Source organism: Chanodichthys erythropterus, chromosome 23 (genome assembly GCF_024489055.1).
Source record: "Chanodichthys erythropterus isolate Z2021 chromosome 23, ASM2448905v1, whole genome shotgun sequence".
Classification (NCBI taxonomy): Eukaryota; Metazoa; Chordata; class Actinopteri; order Cypriniformes; family Xenocyprididae; genus Chanodichthys; species Chanodichthys erythropterus.
The window spans coordinates 21726478-21739127 of NC_090243.1; the positions used below are offsets into that span (position 1 = coordinate 21726478).

The window sequence follows — 12650 nt, forward strand, 5'->3', positions numbered from 1 at the left end:
AAATACAGGAAGACCTGATAAAACTTGTCAAAACATTTAGAGGATCACAACACCAGGAAGTGGATCATAATAATGTCTTAATTGTTAGTGTGCATTTGCTTTATATACACAGATTTATTCATTTATGTATGACAAAATATTTTTTATGTCTGAAAAATACATATATATATATATCAAATAATTGTAAAAAATAATATATTATACATATACTATTTTATGTTTATATATTAAAAATTGGATCATAATACTATCAAATAATGTCTTAATTGTTTGTGTGCATTCGCTTTATATACAGATTTATTCATCTATTTATTACAAAATATTTTTTATTTCTGATAAATAAGTTTATTTTTATTATATTATTTTATATTATACAATTTGTATATTATAATTTATATTATGAATTAAAACATTATTAATATATATTATGTTTTAATTCATAATATAAATTATAATATACAAATTAATGAAATTAATGCTGCGAGCGTCGCACGTGCTTCAGCATGAGCTAAATGAAACCGCGCTTCCATGTCATTCATTTCAAAGGCTCACAGACATGCAGGATTTATATTTAAATAGTTTATTTGTGGTTTAATATTTAGGTGAGTAAATTATCAGGACATTTTCATTCTGAAGTGAACTAATCCTTCAGTGAGCAAATCATTGAGTCATTAAAAAAAAATAATATATTTATTTATTTATATTTTTTATATAAAAATTGGATCATATTCATATCAAATAATGTCTTAATTGTTTATACACACAGATTATTCATTTATTTATTACAAAATATTTTTATGTTTGATAAATAAATACAAATATTATTTGTATTATATTACTTAAATATTTAGTTTATTTAAATAAATGTACAAAATATTTATTTATATCCTATTATATATTTTATGTTCATATATTAAAAATTGGATCATAATAAGGTCAAATAATGTCTTCATTGTTTGTGTGCATTTGCTTTATATACAGATTTATTGACTTATTTATTACAAAATATTTTTATGTCTCATAAATAATTTAAATATAATAATATAATTTAAATATTTATTATATTCTTTGTTATATTCATTTTATGAATATATCTGATGAATAAATAAAAATATTATATATATATATATATATATATATATATATATATATATATATATATATATATATATATATATATATATATATATATATATATATATATATATATAAAATGTATATATATCCTATTATTTATTTCATATTTTATTTTTATACAGTAAAAACTGGATCACAATAAGGTCTTAACTGTTTGTGTACATTTGTACAGTTCTGTAAATCTGTGTTTAACGTATCTTCAACTTCAGGACAATATTTCAGAAAAATGTCTCCAGACATTAACAAAACCTGACAAATCCTCCCATCAGGGACATCCTTTAAGCTAAACCTGATCTATAAATAATAACGTCCTCTGACCAGGTGTTGCAGCTGACGGTGATGTTCTCTCCGGGTCGGATCTCGAGCGTCCCGTTCTCCACTGGAACCCCACAGCGACAGTCGTCCACCCGCACACACCCTCCGTCCTGTAACAGCCGGCCGTCTGGACACCGACACCCTGCGGCACAGGAAACACGCTCATATCTCCCGTTTCATTGGTCCGTGTGTGACAGAGGTCAGAGTAACGCTGGTACCTGGATGACAGGTGCCCTGCAGACACTGGACGTGCTCCCACAGGTCAGCGCAGCTGCGAGGACACTGATTGGCGCAGGATTCGTCATAGACCCGCCCTCTGTCCTCACAATGCTCACCTGTGATTGGATGCATATATCACACATGACTAATATATGAAAAATAAATGGTGAATCTGAGCACTTTTTAGCATTTTCTCTGTTTATTATGAGAATTCAGCAGAACTTCTTTATACACGATAACTCAAATCATCCTCAAATCAACTAAAGTATTTATTATAAAAGTGATAGCTGTGGTCCTGGAGAGTTAATATATTATATTATATTATATTATATTATATTATATTATATTATATTATATTATATTATATTATATTATATTATATTATTATATTATATTATATTATATTATATTATATTATATTATATTATATTATATTATATTATATTATCATAAAATATATAATAATAGTATAATAGTATATAAATAAAAATAGAATAAAATAATATAAAAAATAAATGTATTTTTTTATTTAGACAATTAATAATATCATTATTTAATTACATAAATCATTATAAATATTTATTAATTAATTTCTGAGTATATTTATTTTTATAAATATATATTATATATAAATATTTAAAAAAATAAATATGCACATAGAACACATACATTTCCAAATATATCTATACATTTTGTTTATAAAAAATGAATACATTATAAATGAAAAATAAATGTATTAATTTGTTAATTTATACAATTAATATTATCATTAATTATGCACTTACATACATAACTATAAATATTTTAGAATATTATCTGAATAAAAAAAAAAATATATATATAGATATATATATTTATACAACAGTTCTGTCTGGTTCTCGAATCTGATTGGCTGATAGCCATGCAATATTTCAGTGATAACAGCACTCCTACTGCCTTTTCACCGTTTGTATCACTCCGCTTGAAGTGACCGTCATGGCGGCGGATCAAATCAACCGTAATTTTTACAAATACTACTTCTTGTACCACGAACTGTAGTTTTAATAGTTTTTCAGGCGAGAATGTAGTTGTTTAGACCTGAAATATGTGACTCATATTTAATAACAGCGCCTATTTTACAATTTGTTTTGGCGTTTTCGGAGATGCGATCTCAAGTGCGTCAGTGACCGTTCAGTGCTTCTGTAACCGCCGAGAACAGCTTCATCTCGGCCATGCCTCGGGGATTTGCCGCTGGCTCTTATAGTGGTTAAACACGAGACATAATTCAATTTGAGTACATAGAACGGGCAATCTTTGGTCTTATTAATCTATTATTTGTTCCTGAGCAAGTCGAATTGTGCTATATTAAATTTGATAATAATAAACGTTACATTACATCCTTATATAGCATATTGGCTACAACTAGACGGGGCATATCAGACTCTTCTCTGCTTCAAATATGTAAAACATTAAACTTTATAAACATGTTTTTTTGAGTAAAGAAAACGCTTTACATTTTTTGTTTTCAAACATCTGATCTTTATTTACCTTTGCATTGCACAGAGATGTCCAAATTACGTGCGCACTTCATTCAGAGGGGAGGCGGATTAATGAGGCTTGATTGACAGTTTGAGGATCCAATTGAGTTAGGAGGTTTTGTCACAAGCTCTTTAAAATCCTTTTCATTCGTTAAATATTTGTAAAATGTTTGACTGAACTGTACAGTTGTGCTTATATGTTGTTCAATAAATATTATTTTATATAAATATGTCCATTAAGTAATATGGATTGAGTGAACATTACATTAATACGCCATTAGATGGCGGCAACACTTTACAGGAGAATTAGTCAGTGAAGCACAAGAGACTTTTAAATTGAAAGGAACTTTTGCAAAAGGAAGTTGTTTTAGCGCTGTGGTGTTATGGATAGAAAATTCCCAAAGCTGAAAAAAGAATACAAAGATCGCTTACCTCAGCGGACATTCAAACGGACTTGTATAAAGGATGTAATATTATGGACATCGACTTGATGAATGAATGTAACGTTAATGCAATATAACAGACAGGTAATAGCCTACTCTCTCTCTCTCTCTCTAACACTGTAGAAAATTCAATGTGTTTCAATGAAGCAACTCAACGTTCCTTCGTTACTAGTTCTGAAGTGACGTTTTAGAATTAGTAATGGAGGCTTGGTCCAACTGTCAAATTGAGATTTGAATCCGTGGCGGAAGGAAGTAGTGCTGCACAAAAGAGGGTTTTAAAGACACTCCGTTGTTGTTCTTATTTATTTACACACTCGTGCCGTCGAACTGTTGTATAAACGCAATATCACACGAGTAGCCGTGCGATATGGCTGTGATTACCTACGACACTCGGCCTGCGGCCTCATGCTTACGGACGAATCACAGCGAGCTGATATACAGCCATATCGCACGGCTACGAGTGTGATATTGCTCATATATATATATATATATATATATATATATATATATATATATATATATATATATAAAGGTTAAACAAATAAATATGCACATAGCACACATATATTTCCAAATATATCTATACATTTTGTATATAAAAAATACATTATAAATAAAAAATAACTGTATTAATTCATTAATTAATACAATTAACATTATCATTAATTATGCAATTATATATATAATTATAAATATTTTATAATATTATCTGAATAAATAAATAAATATATTTTCTGAATAAGTATGTATGTATATATATATATATATATATATATATATATATATATATATATATATATATACAAATATTATATAAATATTATATATATTAAAATATTGTCAAAAAATAAATGCATATATGCATATAGCACACATATATTTCTGAATACATCTATACATTTTGTATTGTGTTATAATAATAATATAAATAAATAAATTCAGTGTATATGTGTGTACCAGGACAGAGGCCCGTGTTGCAGCTCTGAGACTGCGTCTGCAGGTTCTTGCAATGTGGTCCGGGGTCAGAGGTCAAAGGTCGGCGCTCTCGCTGACGGTATCCGCCGCTGCAGGGGTCTTTACACACACTCCAGCCGCTCCATGAGCTCCAGTGACACAGATCTGACCAGAGACACAGTGACATCACGACACGCAGATTACCTCATGAATATTAAGAAGGTCAAGATGACATTCCTGAATGGCCATTTCATGTCAGTATTACTTATTATTATTATTATTTTAGTATTTATTTATTTATTTATTTTTAAATATTACTATTCAGGTTTAATTTATCTTCCTTTCAGTTTTATTTTGTATTCATTTCCAGTTATAATTATATAATTATAGTGCTTCAACTTTGCCAAGGCAATCATTATAAATAATTTTAGTTAGCAATTACAACTCTGTTTCATGTCAACTAATTAATATTCATGAGCCAAGCCAAGTCATTGGACAGACACATTTCCATCCTGTGTGAAGGTGTTTTGTTTGTAGTTTGAGCTAAAAGTGCGGGGCCGTCCGGTTCAATGCCGCCCACTCCAGATCTGCTGCCCTTTGGTTCCTGCTTTGATGCCAGTCAGGCGTCTGAAAGTACAATACAGGAAGTGTTTGAAGTGTTACTATGGCGACCCACCGGTGCAAATGTCAGGCTGCGGACAGATTCTCTCTTCCTCCAGCTCTTCATCACACTCGCCCTCTCTCCCGCTGACCGGCAGCCCAGAGTCCACATCCAGACAGGCCCGGTACCGCCGCTGAACGGACACAAGACCTGAAGCATCCCCACTGGAGAGAGAGGAGGATGCTGGGATACATGGAGAGCAAGAGGTCCATTCTGACCACTCACTGACCATCACTGAGAAAGAGAGAGAGACTGTGATTTATTTATGAACAGTCGGAAAACTGTTATTAGATTTCAGGTGATCTGATCTGTGAGTAAAACACAGACACTCAGAGCTGAATATGGTTATACAGTTATAAATAGAAGAGTTATACCTTCACATTCCCGTAAATCACACTGAAGAGAGCCGTCGTGACACAGACTGAAACACACAAATACAAGACGTTTAGATAGAGAGATAGAGAGATAGATAGAACGATCGAGCGAATGAACAAACGATAGATAGATCGATAGATAGATAGATAGAACGATCGAACGAATGAACGAACGATAGATAGATCGATAGATAGAATAATCGAATGAACGAACGAACAATAGATAGATAGAATGGTAGATAGATAGAACGATCGAACAAACAAATGAACGAACGATCGATCGATCGAATGAATGATTGAACGATAGATAGAGCGGCAGATAGATAGAACGATCGAACAGACGAATGAACGAACGATTGAATGATCAAACGATAGATAGATAGAACGGCAAACAGATAGAACGAACGAACGAACGAATGAATGATAGATAGATAAATAGATAGAATGGCAGATAGACAGAACGATCGATCAAACGAACGAACGAACGAACGATAGATAGATAGATAGATACATAGATAGATAGATAGAACAGCAGATAGATAGAACGATCAAACAGACGAATGAACGAACGATTGAATGATCGAACGATAGATAGATAGAACGGCAAACAGATAGAACGAACGAACGAATGAATGATAGATAGATAGATAAATAGATAGAATGGCAGATAGACAGAACGATCGATCAAACGAACGAACGAACGAACGAATGATAGATAGATAGATAGATAGATAGATAGATAGATAGATAGATAGATAGATAGATAGATAGATAGATAGATAGATAGATAGATAGATAGATAGATCTCTCACCATGTACTGCAGCCCACGGTCACCAGCGCCCCCTGCGGGACAGTGACGGCCACAGGTCTGTCTGACCCCTGATGAAGGAGGTGGACACATCCACACTGATCCGGACGGACACATGATCCGTTCTGCTGCAGGAGACCCTGAAACACGACAACAGCTCGGAATAATCACTGAACTCAAATTCAATTCCAGTATATAAAAATACATTTGTTCTCATTTAAGTAGGAAAATATAATAATTCTTATTTATTCACAAATTTGTTATGCTTTTTCCTATTTTGGGAGAATCTGTTAACACTTTACAATAAGGTTTAATTTGTTTACATTAGTTAAATACATTACATTAAAATAAACAATGAACAAAATCCGTTGAAGGATTAGTTCACTTCTGAATTAAAATGTCCTGATAATTTACTCTTCTATTCTTTCTACAGTCGAGCAGAAATGAAGGTTTTAGAGGAAATCATTCCAGGATTTTTCTCCATATAGTGGACTTCACTGGGGTTCAACGGGTTGAAGGTCCAAATGTCAGTTTCAGTGCAGCTTCAAAGAGCTCTACATGATCCCAGACGAGGAATAAGAGTGTTATCTAGAGAAACCATCGGACATTTACTAAAAAAAATGAACATTATATACTTTTTAACCTCAAATGCTAATCTAATGCACTGCTCTGTGATGCTCCACGCATGACGTAATCATGTTGGAAAGATCATGAACCCCAGTGAAGTCCACTATATGGAGAAAAATCCTGGAATGTTTTCCTTCATTTCTTTTCGACTGAAGAAAGAAAGACATGAACATCTTGGATGACATGGGGGTGAGTAAATTATCAGGACATTTTAATTCTGAAGTGAACTAATCCACTGAATTTGTGTGAAATGTTTATTGTAAGCAGAACGAACCTCAGGACAGAAGCAGCCGGGTGTGCAGTTCTGACGGGACGCGCACATGTGTGTTTGACCCAACAGATCACAGTGTTTCTCACACGGAGATCCACATTCAGAGAACAGGAAGGGTTCCTCACAATCTGACAGACACACAGATCAATATTCCTCATTTAAATAATTCATATGCAGAATAAAGAAAAACTGTGCTTTTCAGAAGGTGGGGCTTCATAGAGACAGGAACTAAACAGAGCGTTACTGACAGACTGGGATGAGAGGAGCTGGAACTCTTAACACTCACCTTGGCAGTTGTCAGGTGTGCAGGGCCGGTTCTGCCTCTCAAGATCACTGCAGCGCTGCCCACTGCTGGCTGAAACGAGCGGCGCACGATAGCGCTGCTGATACTGAGACACACAGGAACAGTCGCTCCACACGCTCCATTCTGACATCGGACAGGCTGACAGAGAGAACGAGGAACACATCCGCAATTTAAGTCAAGTTAAATGGTCAATTCTTAATTTTGTTTATTATAAATTATTTCAATTAAATTCAGTATTACAAGTTTTATGTTTAATAAATATGAAAATGAGGCATTATCTTAATAAATATGCATGCATTTGCATACATTACCCATTATTATTGCATCCATTTTACAATGTAAAATTCAAAATTCTTGTTTCATTTTGAATATCTCTTTTGATCACTCCAACAGCCAGTAAAATTATAATTTAAACATTTTAAATTCTAAAAAATGTAAGTTTTATTTCTATAATCGTTCCAGGCCTGACAATTACCATTTTAAATGCATAAATAATTAACTTATAGTATTATATTAAATGCATATTGTTCAGTAAAACTTAAAAATAGTTTTCGGTAATTTAAATAAAGCTGAAAAATAACAAATATTAAATGCATAACTTAAACTTAAAAAGTACTAAAAATTAATTAAAGCTAAATATAAATATTCTAAAAAAAAATACAATACTAATAAAAATAACAAACGCACATAATACTAATTTACATACATCATAGCTGCACGATTCTGGATAAATTGAGACTCACGATTTTTTGTTTCATGATTCTGAACAATGAACTAAACCAAATAATGTAATTTACGAGGTTCTGTCTAAATGTTAATTGCTGCAGTCTATTTAAACATATTTAATCTAAATGAATTATTTTTCAAAAATCAGGTTGAGTGAATGATTCAACGACTTCACTTGTTTCATTACTGGATGAATCTGTGTTTTTGAACGAATCTATTAAATGAAATGTTCAATGACAAACACATTTTAACAGTCGCCACCTACTGGTGTGAAGATGTAGTGTTACAATCTTTATTTGAAGCGGCATCTTTTTATTTTGATCGCTACCGTAGACATCAGTGTTTATATCTGAACTATAATCTTTTATTCGAGTACTTCTGTGATGATATGAACATTTGTAACACAGAAATAATGACCTGGACAGGGTCTCTTATAACACAGTTGTGTCTCCTCGCCGTCCCTGTGGAGCTCCGGAGGACACGCGTGATCGCCATCTTCCTCACACACACACTGCCGTCGTCTGGAGATCACACCAGCGCCACAGCTGCGCGTACAGGGCGACCACGGGGACCAGGGGCAAAGGTCATCTGGTGGAACCAGACATAATCATATATGGAAGCATTAATGACCTGAATTCAGAGCAGACCATGTGTCTTTGACTGTTGTTTATTATATAACAGGATGACACAAATAAAATGATGCTGATTGTTTTTCTATTAAAAGAGGAAAAGGTCTATTCCAGTACCAAGACATAGAGCAGCGTGACAGTCCTGGGTGTCTCTCTCAGGTCCAGTGCAGTCTGTGCCGTTGTTTCGCGGTGGAGGGTTGATACAGGCGCGGGTGCGGATCTGTTTACCCTTCCCACACGTCACGGGACAGTCCGACCACATGGACCACGGGGTCCATCCACCGTCCACTAATGCAAGCAAACAATTCATTCATAAAATCAGCTGAATCTGGACTGGTCCAGCGGTTTATGTGGAAATACAGAAATATTCAATCTTGGTTCCCACAAGTCAGAAAATTTCTATGACTTTTCCCACTGTTTATGATCTCAGCAAAGTGATTTTTAAGAATTTAATAGAGATTGTACTCAATAAAAGTCATTTATAGCTGATGAATTAAGAGCTGAGCAGAACTAGAAAAACAATCTTTTTAATTTTTTTTTTTTTTAAATTTAGTTTTATTTCTATGACCTGAAAATTAATTAATTTAAAATTAAAATTAATTAATATTTAATAATTAATGTATTTATATTTAAACTATAATTTAGTTTATATAATTTGTGTTACTGTTAACTAAAACTATTAAAATATTAGATGCAAAACTTAAAACTGAAAAAAATAAATAAATTATAGTATCTAAATTCTAAATTTTCTAAAACCTAAAAACTAATAAATATGACAAAAGTACATAAAAATATTAAAATATAAACTAAAATTAAAATGAAAACTGAAATATATATAAATAAAAGTTCATTTAAAATATGAATAAATACTAGAATAATATATAAATAATACTAAAATAACAGTACAATAAAATAAAAATAAGTACAATTTCTAAAACTAATAACTGAAAATAAATATATATATATATATATATATATATATATATATATATATATATATATATATATATATATATATATATATATATATATATATATATATATATATATAAAATTATAAATAATATATGCAGGCAATAAAAATAAGTAAAATTTCCACATGCAATAACTTAAAATAAATTAATAATATATAAATTATTATATTATATTATATTATATTTATTATTTATATTACTGTTATTATATTTATTATATTAAATTATTATAAATACATTCTAAATAATAAATTATATATTATACATTATAAATATTACAAATAAATGAGAAAAATTTAATTTTATATATATATATATATATATATATATATATATATATATATATATATATATATATATATATATATATATATATATATATATATATATATATATATATATATATATATATATATATATATATATATATATATATATATATATATATATGTGGATGTTTGTAAAAATCGTACTCACCTCGACAATCTATATCTTGGCAGTATTCTCCTTCAGGGATGCAGGTGCTGAAAATACAAGTTTGCTTTATATGTAATATAAATAAAAATAAATAAATAAATGTATATATATATGTAATATATATATATTTTATACGATTTTATAAAATGTTGCTAAATGTGTAGAAACTACAACAGGATCCCTGTGTCAGTGTCTCTCACCATTGTTTACATTCTCCTTCTAACCAAGTGTCTCCGACAGACAGCTCCTGCTGGTCATGGACACACAGTGGGGGACATGGGCCGGGGTCACATGGTTTGTGCTGGACTTCCTCAAACTGGCAGTTTACACCATCACCCTCAGGAACCAGAGATCTGGAAAAACAGAAAAACATATTCACACACCTCTGCATTGACAGATCTGACGGTCAGCTGGACGCTGCCTGCGAATCTCACCTGAATCGCGTCCTTTGTCCCGGTCCGCAGGTGGAGCTGCAGGAGGCCCAGGTGGACCAGGAGCTCCAGGCGCAGCTGTTCTCTCCTGCGCAGGTGCGGTTGGTGCAGGTGAGCTCTCCGTCTGCGCAGCTGCAGTTGTTGCAGTCCACCTGATGCGTGCTGCCCGCGGCCCAGCTCTGACCCGACGCGTCCAGACAGTCACACTGCCACACCTGAACGCACATGCCGTCCTGCAGCAGCTGGCCTACACACACAACACGAGATATTTTCATGCATCAGATCTCAAAAACGCTACTGTATGCTGTCAGAAAGAGTCCCTTTAGCCCTCAGAGCATTAATATCCACTTAGTATTTTTTTTTTTTCACCATTTAACATGTCCTTAGGAAGCCATTAGTTATAAAAATGAAAAAAATATTTTTAGGCATTGGTGCATCATTTGGAAAAAAAAAAATTCTACACTGGGCATTTAGGGTCAAAAAAATTTCACACTTGTTGATCCAGTTAGTGAAAGTTTTGAATTCACAACACGCAAATTTATATATTTGTGTATGACGTTTTATATATTCTCAAATTTTTTCTCAGAAATGCATGATATAGTCACAATTGCCTGATATAAAGTCAGAACTGTGAGTTATAAAGTCAGAATTGCGTGATATAAAGTTGCAATTGCGTTATAAATTCAGAATTGAAAGTCGCAATTGCGAGTTCAAATGTTCATTTGCACATTTTTTCCCACCAAAAACGATCGTCAATTACTACAATGTGTAGTTTTTATCTATTTAGTGAAAGTTAGGTATATTTAATTGCTTTATTCAAGCGCTGCAGCTCTTTCTCTCGGTCTTACCCCGCGGGCAGCGACAGCCCGGCTGACATTCGGTGTTGGTCTGGCACTCGATGCCCTGCTGACGGTCCGAGCAGCGCTGTGGACACTCATTAGCACAGGACACAAACTCCTGCCCTGGAGGACACCCGCCATCATCTGAGGGGAAATACAGACTGAAGCATACTGTGTCGTATTTGATACGCAGGCCTCTAAATGATCAACATGATCAGAACTTTGCTGTTGTACATAATCATATATTTTTGTATATTTTTGCTCCGTTTGGGCCTCTGAATTGTTCATATGTCAGGGTTTACAGGGTTAAAATGCTTAATAAATCTCAGATAAATCTCTATAAATTCAAAAGTGTGTTCTTAAAGCATGTGTCTGGTCTTATTGTGCATGATTCATCAGTGCATATTATTAAAAAAAATAGTTTTCATAATCTTTCACCAAAATGTAATAGCTTCCTTCACCTCTGAGATGACTTTTCCTCTCTGTTGATGTAATCAAGAACAAGAGTGGACGAGGAAAAGTAATATTAACCAATAATATCAAAGCCTGCTTTCATGACACAATCAAATCCTGATGGATAAAATCAAGTTACGTCCTACATTATTTCCAAGTGAATTTTTCATATACAAAATGAGTTGTGATGCAATTTTAGTGTTGACTTTAAATCATTTTAGTGCCTGACTGTGTGAGAGCAGCACAGTGCTTGACGTCGTACCACATGGTTTGGTGTTGCAGGGTTTGACCTGGTTCTTCTCTCCGGTGCACTTGCGGCCTCCATTTTTGGGCGGAGGACTGGAACACGAGCGGGTTCTGATGGAGCGTCCTCCGCCACAGGCTTTATCACAGCGGGACCACGGGCTCCAGCGAGACCAGCCTCCATCCACTGAACACAACACAACACTTACTGTAGCAGAGGCCTGACCACTCGTTACAGTCAGTGATT

The 12650-nt window shown here is 33.1% G+C and overlaps 1 protein-coding gene across 1 annotated transcript in view; it reads right to left on the reverse strand.

Moving 5' to 3' along the window:
- Positions 1-12650, reverse strand: part of sspo (SCO-spondin) — a 97368-nt gene that overhangs the window by 16480 nt on the left and 68238 nt on the right. Inside the window, exons 82-96 of the mRNA XM_067377682.1 lie at positions 12423-12590; positions 11717-11851; positions 10872-11115; positions 10638-10760; positions 10438-10484; positions 9104-9274; positions 8775-8945; positions 7614-7769; positions 7331-7455; positions 6433-6569; positions 5621-5667; positions 5262-5480; positions 4589-4750; positions 1671-1787; positions 1456-1594 (exon numbers count right to left, since the gene is read on the reverse strand). Coding sequence (XP_067233783.1) covers positions 1456-1594; positions 1671-1787; positions 4589-4750; positions 5262-5480; positions 5621-5667; positions 6433-6569; positions 7331-7455; positions 7614-7769; positions 8775-8945; positions 9104-9274; positions 10438-10484; positions 10638-10760; positions 10872-11115; positions 11717-11851; positions 12423-12590 — 2161 coding nt within the window. The remainder of the gene's footprint in view (positions 1-1455; positions 1595-1670; positions 1788-4588; positions 4751-5261; positions 5481-5620; positions 5668-6432; positions 6570-7330; positions 7456-7613; positions 7770-8774; positions 8946-9103; positions 9275-10437; positions 10485-10637; positions 10761-10871; positions 11116-11716; positions 11852-12422; positions 12591-12650) is intronic.